The sequence below is a fragment of the Epinephelus fuscoguttatus genome, linkage group LG21 (genome assembly GCF_011397635.1).
Source record: "Epinephelus fuscoguttatus linkage group LG21, E.fuscoguttatus.final_Chr_v1".
Lineage (NCBI taxonomy): Eukaryota > Metazoa > Chordata > Actinopteri > Perciformes > Serranidae > Epinephelus > Epinephelus fuscoguttatus.
This window is the reverse complement of record NC_064772.1, coordinates 24,288,181-24,303,278: the sequence shown is the minus strand read 5'-3', so window position 1 is coordinate 24,303,278 and position 15,098 is coordinate 24,288,181. Positions and strand designations below refer to the sequence as shown.

General features: G+C 40.8%; 1 protein-coding gene across 1 annotated transcript in view; it reads right to left on the bottom strand.

Annotated features, from left to right (window-relative positions):
* Positions 1 to 15,098, bottom strand: part of jph1a (junctophilin 1a) — a 44,841-nt gene that overhangs the window by 11,333 nt on the left and 18,410 nt on the right. Inside the window, exon 4 of the mRNA XM_049564963.1 lies at positions 2,833 to 2,951. Coding sequence (XP_049420920.1) covers positions 2,833 to 2,951 — 119 coding nt within the window. The remainder of the gene's footprint in view (positions 1 to 2,832; positions 2,952 to 15,098) is intronic.

The following is a 15,098-nucleotide window of genomic DNA, read 5'->3' as shown; positions in this document are numbered from 1 at the left end:
CAAGGGGGAAAAATAACGCCACATTAAAGGCTCAGTTTTGATTCACCTTCATCTGCCCTCTCTGTGCCCTTGCGCTCCACCTCTGACCCCACCCCTTTGACCAAAAAGGATCTGTACTCCTCACTATTTGTGTAGTATTATATGTCCAGCATTGCCTTGTGAAACTCAGCTTACCTTGTAAATGAACTAAACAGAGTTGAGTCGACACCCTACGCTGGGAGCTGCTGTATAGTATGGCAGTGTGCCTGTTAAACCTCCAGGCGGAGGAAAGATGAGAACTGCCTGGTATTAGGAGCAGTAGGTTTCGTTGCCCTCCACGAACATACTGTACCTGTAAGACATCTCTACACTCCGCTAAAGCTACAACTTTGACACGATCTGAAAAACTAAAAGAACAGAAAACATTTTTTTGCTGTTCTCACTTTTTTTTGGCAGCGTTTATGACTGCAAATTTTAGCAAGTATCTCCGAGCTGTTACAACAGGCCTTTGAGAGCAGAGACAAGGCTTCCATCCAGAATACAGCACCCTGCTTCAAGCAGGCTTGGCTTTGTCGAAGCACACACACAGGGCCCCATTGTGACGATGGAAGTCATCCTCAATACCTCTAGTCTTCGATTACAATCCTGGAACACCAAACCCTACGCTTTTGTGCACCAACAACAAGCTCATTACTGAGTCAGACACAGCCTGTGTAAACAAGTCTAAAACTGTGCAAACATCATTAGTCATATAAAGAATCCAACATCCTAACAGTTCGCCAGTTCCTAAAAACATGGTTCGAAAGGACAAATTGGTTGCTGGAGGATGGTGCAGCTAAAAAAACAGGGATAGTGGAGGTGAGGAGGGATTTTAGAATAGCTTGGCTGGGTAAATGTCCCACTGTCAGGGGAGTTAAAGGAGAGGTGAACAGTAACTAAGTACATTTACTTGAGTAGTGTACTTAAGGATAATTCTGAGGTATCTGTACTTGAATATTTCCATGTTATGCTACTTTGTACTTCTATTCCCACACAGCTCCCAGGCAAATATTGTACTTTTTACTGCACTACAACACTTTGTAGATCTGGATTATTAATTCAAAATATGATCAACTAATAAATGATGTATTTTCATAAATAAAGATAACACATAACTATTTTTTTTTGTGAAATTCAAAACCAACCTCACAGTTCATATAGTAAAAAACTAGCTCCACCTTTAACAGTTGCAACATCAAAAGTATGAACACATTAAGACCCCGATTTTACAGAAAGCATTTTGCAGGTTGCGCCACACTGCTTTTTTTCTTTTAATTTAATGCCACTAGTAAGAAAAAGACGGATGCTGTACCTTTTTATTGTTGCGAGGCAACTATGCCATCACCGCCTTAACCTAACCTAATCAATCTACTGTTTATTTATCTGTATTCATTTCACAGGGGGCAGAGGGTACTTGCTGTAGCTCTGGTTGAGGGTGAGAGGCTGTCAGCAAATAGTTTGTTGGGTACAGGGAAACAAGGATCTGTGTGGGTACATGAGACCCTAATGAAGAGGCTGCATGGGGAGTACCACCAGTTGGTCCAGGAGCGTCTCCTCGATGATGGCTGTTTCAAGGCGTATTTCAAGATATCTCAGGGGCAGTTTGACAACCTGCTGTCTATTGTCAGGCCGTATAGCTCTGGGTATCAAGCGGCCACTACCGCCAGTTTCTCCTCCATTGTTTACTAATTTAAACTTACACAGAAGACCCGCCTCTCAAATCATCTGATTGGACAATGGGAAAAACAATGACGAAAAAATATGTTGTGGGGCGCTTTTCTGCTGTGAGTTGAAGTTTTGCCAACTTGAGGAGTTTAGAGCGTCAAGCAAAAATGCCAGGCACTTAGAGCGCAGAAACTCAAAGCGAGACGCAGCATTAAAACCACGAGCAAAAAGCTTAATTCTCATCAAAAACAATTACAAAAAGCTTTCTGTGTGATCCAGACCTAATGCATCAATAATTATTATCCAAAAAAATATTATGTATTATTCTGAAATGAGCAATTTTGATTCATGAGTAATTTTACTATGCGTACTTTAAAGTTCCAGTGTGTAGGATTTAGAGGCATCTGTTTACAGAAAGCGTATATAATGTTCATAACTATGTTTTCAATTGTGTATAAATCACCTGAAAATAAGAACTGCTGTGTTTTCGTTACCTTAGGGTGAATCATTCATGTCTACATACAGAGAGGGTCCTCTTCCACAGAGTCAGCCATGCCCAGAATAGACACACCAAACACTGGCTCTACATAGGGCCATTTTCGTTATTGCATCAGCCACCATAGTTCTCCTACAAGCTGGGAGAAGTTTCAGTTGGCTAGATGCCACTGAATCCTACACACTGGACCTCCAAGTATATTTTGATCTTAATACTTTTGTACTTTTACTAAGATTAAATGCAAGACCTCTATTTGAAACAGACTATTTCTCCACTGTGGTATTGCTGCTTTAGAGTTCTTCTTCCACCACTGGTTAAAGCCCCAATCAGGCTTGAGGGCTACAACTTTATTTTTGGGTGAGTCATGTCTTGTCTATAATACGTCAAAAAAAACCTTGGCTAAAACCTTGTTTGCAGGCATAGCTAGTTAAAAGTTTATGGGACTTTAGCCACTTGAAATAAAGTCACAGAGTGTTGTATTTCATAACACATGTGACCTCCCTGACCCCTCAGTGCACCTGCAGACCGTATTTCACATTTAGGCAGTGGGAAAGTCTCTACAGAGACTCAAGACACATGTCCCTGCTACACTGTGTGATGTCTTTAAAATATCAGATGTGTGCTGTGTGCAGAGGCTTGTTGTTAAAGGTTACCTGGTTGGTAGAAGTTGGGGGAGAGCTCTCTAGCAACCGCCCTGGCAATTTCTGAGTCGTGCACAGCAGAGATGGCAGCCTGGTCTGCAGCCTCGCTTTTTGTTCTGGCATGGGCCGTTCTGAAAAAGCAAAAAAACATTATTCGAATCTCAGAGGTAAAGAAATACAGAGGAGGAACACAGCCATGTTTGAAGAGGAAGTGTGGTAGATAAACATTTTGTTACATCATCATCAGCTTCCCTCTACTATCCTTTTCCCCGTCTTGCTCCTCCTCTCTGACCCTCCATCCCTTCTTCCCTCTTGCTCCTCCTCATCTTTGAGCTGTATCACTCAGCCTGTCCCTCTTGGGGGATAACATAACACCTCCCCTTGTGCTTCTATCGCAAATCCAAATCCTGATTTTCCAAATGGAGCGCAGCCACATCCAAGCAAGACCTTAATCCAGTCTGGAGCACTGCACTGCCGCTGGACCACACGGGAGCGGTGCCCAAAAGGCACGCACAAACACACATACATGTAAACACAAATATCATATCATATCATGTATAAACAGCAGGTGGTGCAGCAAAGGCTTAGGTATGAATCCCATGCCTGCAAAAAAATGTTTCAGGTGACTGATAAGTTAGAAAACCAATTCATATATTAATGAATAAAAAACACAAATTTTAGTTGTTATTATTTTTAAAAATATCACAAATTTTATAACCCTAAGGGAGGTGCTTTTAACCCTACTCTTAGCTTAAGAAGAAGTGACATAATGACAGCATGTGCAGAGCCTGCATCTACGTCTGCTACGCCACACTGATGCTCAAAAACCAAAAGGCAGAAGAGTAATACGTTCTGGGATCAATGTGAGCTTAGCATTAGCACTGAGAGGTATTACGGGAGCGTACCATGGTGAGACAGACAGAGGCCCGGGGGTGACCTGCTTAACAAATCCCTTGAAAACTCCACGGAAAGATACTGTACATGTAAAGTGCACATGCAAACCCAGAGCTCCAAGTATGGGGGGACATATGCACCAGCGAGGGAGGATGTTACAACAACCAGCCTCCTGTTAGAAAAAGACCTAATTATGCAACAATATGAAACGCATCAGTTTAAGCCAGTGGATTTGTCACTTACTGCATGAACAGTGAGTGGAACTCTTACACAATGCGTGACAGCGCAACATGGGCTGTCCAAGTATCACTGTAAGTATTGACAGCTGTGCCTTGTGCCCTGCTTAACCCCACTCATCCATCTTCCTCTCCCTCTTCTTTCCACCATCCCCTCTCTCTTTCAATCAATGCTCTCGTTTTTTTCCAGATTCTTCCTCATCTGTCTATTGACGCTGCGTCCCCTCATCCTCACTCATCTCCTGCCTCCCTCTGTCTCTCTGTCAGAGTGACCCCAACGGACAGATGTCTCTATTTCAGACCACTTCTCTGTCCTGTCCTTGGACTCAGGGCTGTTCTGTTTTTGACTGGCAGGGACAGTGAGACATTAAAATGCATGAGGAGCCATATGCTGGCGGGAGAGACGGACTGCTTCCTCTCCAGAAATACGTCCCTGCATCACCCGCAGACAAAGGACACTCTCAGGCTGTATTTACAGCCAGCACAGCCTCTGGAAAACACTGACCAGCTGCAGATAAAAATAAGACTGGGGAAATGATATCACAAAATGCTTTGCGTCCTGACAGAAGTTATTGCAAACACATAGGAATTCAACGTTGCGGCTAAAAGCAGCTTCATGGTCCTACTTAGGAGCACTTCCTTGTTAAAAACTGACATTAAAGCATTCCAGTGACACCACACACTGACATGTATACCATAGACATCCATTTGCCATGCATGCTACCACAAGGACATACATGCTTCTATTTCTGAAATGTGTGAAATGTGCAGGCAAATGAAAGGAGGTATGAATGCGTCATGAATGTATACAGCGTGCCCATGACATCTCCTAAAGATCTTAACAGTTCCCTTTAGGTAGAGTGGGCACAAAGTCACGGGCAGACACAGGAAGCGATGCGGATTGTTCGCAGACAGGATGTCTGGTGGTGGGAGGTGACAGGCAGAGAATGATGGGAGTAGAGGTGTGATAGAGCAGAGAACAAGAGTGAAATGAAAGGCGAGAAAACATGGGCATGTGGAGCGCAGAGACGAAAGGGTTGGTTGGTTTTCTTCCAGGCATCGGAGAATTTCGTCTAACAGTATAGATGCTTTTAATCACACTAGCGAGCGATGCCAGCACCTTCCACAATGCATGCACTGTTAAACCTGTAATCACTTATTTTTTGTCAATGTGGAGGCAGCGCAACAAGCTGTAATAATAACATTGACATATCTTAATTCAATATTCTCCAGCTATTTTGCTGCTTAATGCTTCACAGCGTTCACCAGCTAGCTGCTAACTTCGTCTGTCAGTCGTTTGGTGCTGGGAAATAGCATTGTTACGATACTGGAATTTCCAATTTTGCTGCAATACTTTGAAAAATATTAATACTGGATACTATTTCCGATACATTGAGGGCATAAAATTTAAAACATTTTGTTAAAAAGTAAATATAAAAAAGCTATAACATGGGAACTAGGCTTTTATTTTCTTGGTTAGTAGCAGAGAACGGCAGAAAATGATTATTGAAACCATTTCAAAAATTCCGGATTGATTCGTATCGATAAACCAATATTTTGTACAACACTAAAAAATAACGCACTGGTTCAACTTAAAAAAATTAAGTAACAACTTGCATGCGTCTTTTTTAGTTATTCCAACTCTGGCATCATCCAGTCAATTCTATGAGGCTTACTAATCTGACAAACTTTGACCTTAAAAAGCTTAATTAAGTTGAACCAACTTATTATTTATCCGAACGCTGTGGTGATATTTAGCTGTCAAATTATGTTATTTAGGATATTTTGATTTATTATCTTAAGTCAATTCTACTCAAAAATGTAAAAAATGTTTTTTATTTCGTCAAACTTCTTACAATAAATGTTGACTAAAACACTTCAATATAACAATTTACATTGAGGGCATACAATCTAAAATGTTTTGTTAAAAGATAAATGTATAAAAAAGCTATAACATGGGAACTAGGCTTTTATTTTCTTGGTTAATAGCAGAAAACAGCAGAAAATGATTATTGAAACCATTTCAAATATTCAGAATTGATTCGTACCGATAAACCAAAAAAATGCACTGGTTCAACTTAAAAAAACTGAGTAACAATTTGCATGCATCTATTTTAGTTGTTCCAACTCTGGCATCATTGAGTCAATCCTATGAGTCTTTTATAATCCGACAAACTCAATTAGTTAAATACAATCAACATGATTTGATGACTTGATAGCTTAATTAAGTTGATCCAACTTAATACTTATCCAAAAGTTGTGGTGACATTTAGTGGTCAAATTATTTTATTTAGGATACTTTAATTTATTATTTTAAGTCAATTCTACACAAAAATGTAAAAAATGTTTTTGATTTTGACCAACTTATTAAAGTCAACTGAATACAACACTTTAATGTGACAAACATATTTTTTTATGCTGAAAAACTTCATTTGGATCATATTTCAGGAGAAGAATATATATTTTATTAATCACCGAGGGGAAATTCATTTTGTTCACCCTGCTGTCATATACACACAGGCCTGAAATACACACACATGCACAAACAGGACCTATACATGCATTAAATGGAGGGATGTCAGAGCAAGGGGGCTGCCTTGGACAAGTGCCCCGAGCAGTTGGGGGTTTGGTGCCCAGGAGGTGAAGTGGCACCTCTCCAGCTACCAGTCTACACTCTATATTTGGTCCGGATGGGTACTTGAACCGGCAACCCTCTGGTTCCTGACCTAAAGCCCCATGGACTGAGCTACTGCCTCCCCAAGTAGTTTATCCAAGCAACAGCTGCCTCAAATGGTTAAATACATTGCAGATGAGAGTGGTAAGAGTGAATCAAAATAGTTGTGGTGGTAAAACCAAAACAATTAGCTAAAAGATATCTGAGGGAAACTGCACTGTGGATTGGTCTACGAGTGACACTTTCACATTACACACAGTCATTTGATCCTTTGTTAGTGTAAAAGTATTGCTTGTAGCAGCTTTTATATGCATACCTCTACCAGTTAGTGGCTCGCAGGCCAACACATCATTGCAAAAAAGTTTAGATAAACAACAATATGCAAGCTCACGATTGACCTTTGAAAAAGTTATCAGTTCTACAACTTATCAGACAGCCTGCAACCTCCCTACTTGAAGCCAATCTGCCTCTGAATATAAAGCAACACCTGTTCATGTCTAGTTTTGGGCTCTGCAGGCACTCCTGTCTGGTTGAGTGTTGGAGATGGGTCCAAGCAAATCAAGGTATTTGAATCCATAAATGCACCTGCTGGCACAAATGCAAATATCACACAAACACACACACACACACACAACAGTTTGGATACGTTTGGACAAAGTGTAGAAAGGAGCAAAGACTTTGAAGCAAATCCTTTTGGACCGAAGCCCCGCGTCTGAGAGATGATATTGATGAAGGCCCGGTGAGATCCATGGTTGTTTCATTACTGTGACAAATGAATTGCATGAAAAGTGTTGAGTCAGTTTGGCAGTCGTCGCGGTGGGTGCGGCGCTCTCTCTCCGTGGAATGTGTGTGTGTGTGTGTGTGTTTGAGATAAAGGATGAGGGTGAGTGACACAAAGAGAGGAAAGTGAAAACACAGCGAAAGCGAAAGGTATGGAAACGGAAAGGAGAGACAGACAGAGCTGAAGAGAGACAGAGAATGAGACCCTCTGAAGACTTCTGGGTATTTAGAACTGCTGAGTTATGCATCTCAGCCCCTCTAATTTTACTGTAGGGTTAAATTTGAAACCCCAGCTCCCATCTGGCACAGTGCATCCTCCTTTAAGGTTTCTCATACTGTACGTTCCACATTATACAGCATGTGTGTATCTGTATTTTGTGCCGGTTGTGTGTAATTGTGTGCTGTTTCTGCCCCTTGAGTGAAGTTTCAGTCCATCACTCCCCAGGCTGTGGCCTATTTGAGGAATCTTCCTCACATATGCTGACACAGTTCTGCACCCCCTTCGTCTCTTGGTCCCCTCCAACCCCCCTTTTGCTTCTTCCAATAACGCTCCCCTCCCCTTTCTCTCTCCCTCATCATCCCTCTCTCCATCACTGTGACCCATTCCCCCTCCCCATCAGTCCAAGCTTGGTAACTGGAATGCTGACTGGTACAGTGTATAATAAGATAGAAGATGACCTTGCCCATGGTAAACATCAGCACTTAACAATCTTCCTTTAAACCCCATCAATCTCTTTCATCGCCCACGACCAAGAGAAAACCAGTACTATACGGGATACTGAGACCATGCACCATTTGGGCAGTGATGCTCCTGTTGTGAGTGCACAAATCTGTTTATGACAGGATATTATACATCAACAGAAATGACTAGCCTGTATCTTACCCACACTCCCCAGGTCCAAAGGAGCACACAGAACATCACATAAAGTCTGCACAAATTAGCACTTAGTTTGCCCTGCACATATCTCTTATATCCGTGCAGGCCTGCTATTGAATTCCCGCCTGGTGCTAATTCAGGATTACTCAAGCATGACTAACACCATTAGTGGTTAGCTAAAACCGACTCTGAAATTATTCAGGAATTATTCTTGGGTTGAGGTCTGGGCTCACATTACCAGGGGCTGCAGTGGTGGGGGACAATGGCTACAGCAAATGAGGCTTTAAATGGGAGACGAAGTGGCTGTTATTATGAGATAGGCTAACTTTATCCTGGACAGAGAGAGCTATGGTGCTGTATAATGAGAATATTTGGGCATGGCTGTGTACTGTACTCGAAGCGTTTTAGCTGTCAGGACGCCCTGGTGGTTTGGCACGCTGGGGCTCTGAGCTCATTCCCCTTCTTTCTCCTTTACATATCCTGGTACTCTTTTCAGTAAACATAGAAATATACCTCCCCAAAATACAAAAAACGGCATCTCTGATCAGCTAGGCTTATTGAATTTTCCCCAGCCTTATGAGTGGCCTAACAGAATAATATGCTTTCTGAATAAGGAGTGCATTAAACATGCAAGGTTTGTTCAATGGCATATGCAAACACAAGTACATAGAGCACTGCAGAAGCAAAAAAAAAGCACTTGAATAATGTACATGGCGCAACAATATGAAAAACACTTGCAAGGATGAAAGCACATGGCAGGGTGAAGGGAAATAGGACAATGAGTGGGGAAATGAATAGACCTGTCAGATTGTAAAAGGAAAGGATACAAAGAAAAGACACGCTGATCATTACATCCAGACACTCCTTGGAGAAAAACAATCATCTTTACTAAATGTATGGCACTGTATTAAATAGCTCAAAGGAAAAGATTCGGAAAATTGAGAGTTACATAAGGAGACTTTTGTGTATATATGCTAACTGTGATAATCTAATAGATCTGATGCACTACCTTAACTACTCTGTCATTATAGTTTTATTATAGTCATGTAGGGTGAAGCTGTAGGGTAATTTGGGACAATCTTTGGTAGGTTACCAAGAAAACCACCAACAATTCCGAAGACTACCTTGAGTAATACTTTATTCTATGAAGAAAATATGTTGCTAAGTCAAATATTTCAGAAACTTTTGACCCTCAAACACATCAAGGACCACGACTTCAGTGCGATCACGTTCAGGTGAAATGGGACAGCTGGTCAGGTAAAATGGGAAGTCACATTTTTTTTGTTTTAACGATAAATCCATTTATCAGTTCAGTCATTAATCGTTAATGCAACCTCTGGCTATTACTAATTACTTTGCTGTCTGTATCCTTGGTGCCAAGTCATCTACAATGGACATGCATGTCTGCCTGTGTGTATGTAACAGTGATGGCCAATTCTGGACTATCGTAGCTGACATGGACTCACTGCATCATCTTTAATATTTTCTAAGTGACAAATACGCTGTAAATGTCTGTTATACATTTGGGTGGCACACAATAGTCAAACTGAGTGCAGTAAGTACTCACTCACTCAAAACCCTTTCCCATAAAATGCATTGTGAAAATATTCTGATTTTAAATCAGACAGTTAATAAAACGCAACAACCTACAACCTTTGCTGTTACGAAGTGTTCCATGGATGATGTTTTTCTGTAGGCCAACTCAAAACTTAGCTTTGCTCTGGTTCTCTTGTCAAAAAAGCTTATGGGATTTTTCCGTTGAATTTTGAATTATTGCTAAAAATGATCTGCGTGGCAAACAAAAGTTTATGATACTTACATGGTTTGTTCAGTGAGATAATCTTAACAAATGGCTACCACTTTCGTGACTATTGAAGACTTAATGCAATCGTCACCAGTAAAAGCTAACGTTATAGGTTAGGTTGTAAACAAATGACACTGAGGTTGCATGACCGAACGTCACCACCATAACAAGACTGTGAAGCTGTATTTGGCATGGCTCGCCATGGTGTTCTGTAGTCTCATTTAGCCACTTGTTAGCAAACGCCTTTTTTTAAGACACTCAGAAGCTTCAAAAGTTTTTGAGTGGGGTATTTACCTAAGTATTTTATGTTTTAAGCTTCCTTAGCTTGCGTTATCCACATAACTTATTTCAGTTATCTAACCAAAAAGCCATTCAAAACACCCATTGACTTTGAGGCAAGGGAGCTTTGAATGGTAAAATGCTAACTCATCCAGGGCTCATTTTAGGACTCATTCCTGAGGCACTCTAAACCAGTGGCTCCCAACTGGTCCAGCCATGGTCTCCAGATTTCTTCTTAGTTCAAGGTCCACCTAATTTAATATATTTAGCATCATACTTGCGTTTGGCCATGTCATCGAGCTAGTTTACTGTCTCTGTCAAGTAGGCTAGCTGTCCCTTAGTTACTCGTTCCACAGCAGGAAACTGCAATTCAAAATAAAAGGTCTGTGCCTAAAATTCACTGTACTTCAAAATAGAGTGTTTTTACAAACTTGCCATGTTCATGAGTCACTTGCGGTCCATTCAGAATGAACCCGCAACCCACTTTTGGACCACAACCCGCCAGTTGGGAACCACTGCTCCTATTGTTTTAGCTGCAGCCCTTTTATTATACCAAAACGAGAAAATCGGGGACCAGTGATGTTTTTAATCTTTGCTCTGAACATCCTAGTTATCTCAGACCAAATTCAAATGACTATTTTACGTAAAGGACATTTATAGTAGCCTAACAATGCAATAACATGTTTGGTGATTAGCTGCTAATATGTAAAGAGGCCAAGATGTAAAACCCAATATCCCACATTACCTGACTTCACCCTAATGTTGTTATTGTGTCTACCTTAATGGTAAATCAATCTGTTATATGCAGAAACATTTAATAAATAAATGTGTTTTCAAAAAACAGATGAAGCTAGCATACAGCCAGCAGGTGGTTAGCTTAGCTTCTGGGTGCAGAAGCTAACAGCTAGCTTGGCTGTGTCTGACCAGTTAACAAATCTACCTACCAGCACCTCTAAAGTTCACTAAGTAAAAAATTATATCTCTTTTTGTATTATCTGTACAAAAACCCAAAGACAGAGCCAGGTTAGTGGTTTCCTCCTGCTTAAAGTCTTTCTAAACTAGGCTAATAATCTGTTGGCTAAGCTAGTGCCTCCTAGCTTCATATTTAGCACACAGGCATGACAGTTGTCTCTTGGCCCAAAAAGCGAATACTTATTATTTAATATTAATTTAATGATGCAATTTCTTGGAGTAATTTTTGATGTATAGCTTTATGACTTAAAAGATTCAGAATCCATTTTTATTTACCCCAAAAATGTGTTTACTCATGATACTCATGAAGTGAACTGGCAGGTAGAGACAGATTGAAATTCAGCTCCCGACCAGACTTTATTTCTGGGAAGAAGAATGACTCGTTTTGATTAAACAGAAAAAAAAAATCCCCAAACTCTACTGACATTTTTGGCTGTGGATTACAAACAGGCCTAATCTCCCACTGGTGTTCTCTACTCAGGAGCTTCGCACTGAACCCTCCACTGAGACTTCACCTGGCCTCCATCCAAAAACACACGGTTACAGGTATGTGTGTATGTATGCCTCTGCTGAATCAGGGTTTCAGTGTGTGAATGTGTATAGGTGCTTCTGAGACACGACTGTATTATAATAAATACTGTGCACGTGTTTGTGTGGTACATGTTTAGAGCTCTGTTATGTTTGAAGGTCTGATGTGCTCTCCTCTGACTGCTGATACAAGTCCTCACTGGCGCGTTGAGAGAGTGACACAGAATCCCTTGCCGAGATGATCCCTCTGATTTTGGTGAAGGGCAGTGGCAAGGATTCAGACCTCAGCTCTGTGCGCTTTGTGTCAACACTGCTGGTGAAACATGGCCACAGCTGATACAGCTAATGACACAAAGGGGGAGGGGGTCGATGGTGGTCAAACCATACACCGCGGAAGAAAAGGGATGTAGTATCTGTGATGTTGTGAAGCTTGGATTTGATTTTACTCTCACTATAATCTTTGTTTACCTGAATCCTGAGGTGGAAACGGCAACTATTAAAACCAAGACTGTACCATTTTTGGGCTCCAGATTTTCAGCAATATTTATTCTTCGTACTGTTATTTGTTTATCTGTTAATTAAAAAAAAGGTTTGGTGTTTTTTTATGTGTGTTTGCAATTCCGAGGGCTTACACTGAATGAGATTCAATATCACACACTCTTTGTGACATATTAATGGCTTGTGACAATTTTTCTTATCATGGATAAATCATAGAGCTGCCTGAATGCTCATAATGATAGGCTACGAATCTGAACCAATGCTTGATAAAGTGCTTGGAAACAGAAGTGCAGAAGCGCAGAAACAGCACGCTAGGTCCAACAAATTTAACGTTTTAGATTGATATTTATAAGATTTATATTATATTATTTGTTTATTGTCATTTCTCAGCACTCGCATACACCATCCTATACAACAGTGGTCCCCCACTGGTCCAGCCACAGGGTCCAGATTTCTCCTTAGTCATTAGTTCAAGGTCCACGCAGTTAAATCAGCATCATACTTATATTTGGCCATGTCGTTGAGCTAGTTTGCTGTCTCTGTCAAGTGGCTGTTCAGTAGCCACTCACTCTATAGCAGGAAACGGCCCTTCAAAATAAAAGCTCTTTGCTGGATATTCACTGTACTTAAAAATAAAGTGTGTTGATTCAGAATGGACCCATGACCCACTTTTGAACTGCGACCCACCAGTTGGGAACCACTGCTGTACAATATGCAAAAAAAATAAAATAAATATCTATAATTGAAAACCAAATACCTACTCAATAAACAAATATCTGAATAGTTGAATATTCGGGTACAGCTCTAACTGAGACACCAGTAAATCAAGCCAACACAACCCCAGAAGTGCTTTTTAAGCCTTAATATTATCCAAACAAAGCTCATTTTTAAATTCACCAACAAGAAAAACACTTGGAAATAAATGAAACCTTGGTCCGACCTGTTATTAAAAGTGGAAAAATAAAGGACACCTCATTACAGTGTTGGAGAACTGCATCTTAAAGCACCAGGACTGAGTTCACCTTGTGTGCCTCTAGATCTTTCTTATACACAATGGATTAAAATGTAACTAATATAAGAAATCAGCAGTTCAAATAATTAACGGCAGTGTCAGTCATGGAATAATGTTCATAGTGGATTGATAGCAGGGTTGCAACTATTATTTTCACCATCAATTATTTCTGTAATTTATCACTTAATGGCTCCATCTATGAAATATTACAGTTGCCAAATCCTCATTCAGCAAATCCAGTAGATGGCCAATTAAACCACATCAATTACAGTCTCTTTGTTAATATCATTATAAAACTGAGCGCCCCAGCTACATTTGTTGAGTCACGGTGAAGTGCTGACTCAGTCTTAACACCACAGCATTCCCTGACCCTGTGTTACTTATCATAAATGATTATGATTTGGTGTCGGGAGGGAAAAGTCGGATTGGTGCATTGCTATAAAATTTCCCGGAGCCTAAAGACAAAATGACAACACATGGAAATATTAGAGGTTTTGCTTGCCTGGAAACAGTGTATTGATAATCAAAAGTGTGGTTCATATTCTGTCGACTGACTGATTGATGCACTGACTAATTGTTTCCGCTCTGAAATTAAATGGAGGAAAACACTGAATTTAAAAAAGACATCACTCATTTATGAACCTTGGGATCTGATCTCCATTATGTGTGCTGCTGTCAGGCAGCATCTGTCCGTTTTCACACTCACAATCTGTTGTTACCCGAGGAGTCAAGGAGTCAAACATTTAAGTAACTTAACCAGGGGCTACACTGCCTCACACTTGCACACACACTGCACCCAAAGACACACACACACACACACACACACACACACACACACACACACACACACACACACACACACACACACACACAGGGCTTCGCTGATGCAAATCAAGACATGTTGTCATACGACTATGCAAACTTTCCCCACCTACAACATACACATGCAAACATGAATACATGCAAAAGCTTTTGACCTGCACCTAAGAAAAATGAGCTGCCTCTGATGCAAATGACACTCTAATGCACGCACACACACACACACACACACACACACACACACACACACACACACACACATCAAATCTGCATGAGAAGTTGAAAAGGACCATTAGTGAGACGTGTTATAATGAGACCCACTGGGAATCGGTGTGAATAAAGGACACACTGAGGTGACTTGGTGGTGCTGTATCTGTAATAACAGTCCATAAATCTTTTGTAAATCTCCTAATGGAACCAGACGCGCTGTTCGAGCCTTAAAGGATGAATAAACACAACGTTAAACTCACAACGCCTCTTCACTCCACTACTTCATAAAGAAAATCAACAAATGGCTGACACGATGATGACGGCGGTGAGGCAGTAACCATGGCAACCACCAGAGACACTTGAGCAAGCTGTCCAACCAGGCATCTGGCCTGTATTAATGAATTTGCAAATGAACAAACCCACACTACAGCCTACTGTATGGGTATAATCTTGTAAATGCACACACACAAAACACACACAAACAAAAAAAAAAAAAATCTTTTAAAATGTGATACATTCAAGTGTGCTAAGGCAAAGTGAGCACGCTGCAAAAGGTTTACAATCTGGCTGAACACAAGTACACACAGGCGCACACACACACACACACACACACAAACAGCCCCTCGGTGGTGTGTCTCATTTAACTACGAGGCTCAACATCCGAAGCTGAACCTGTGCGAGTAAAGGTCACATTG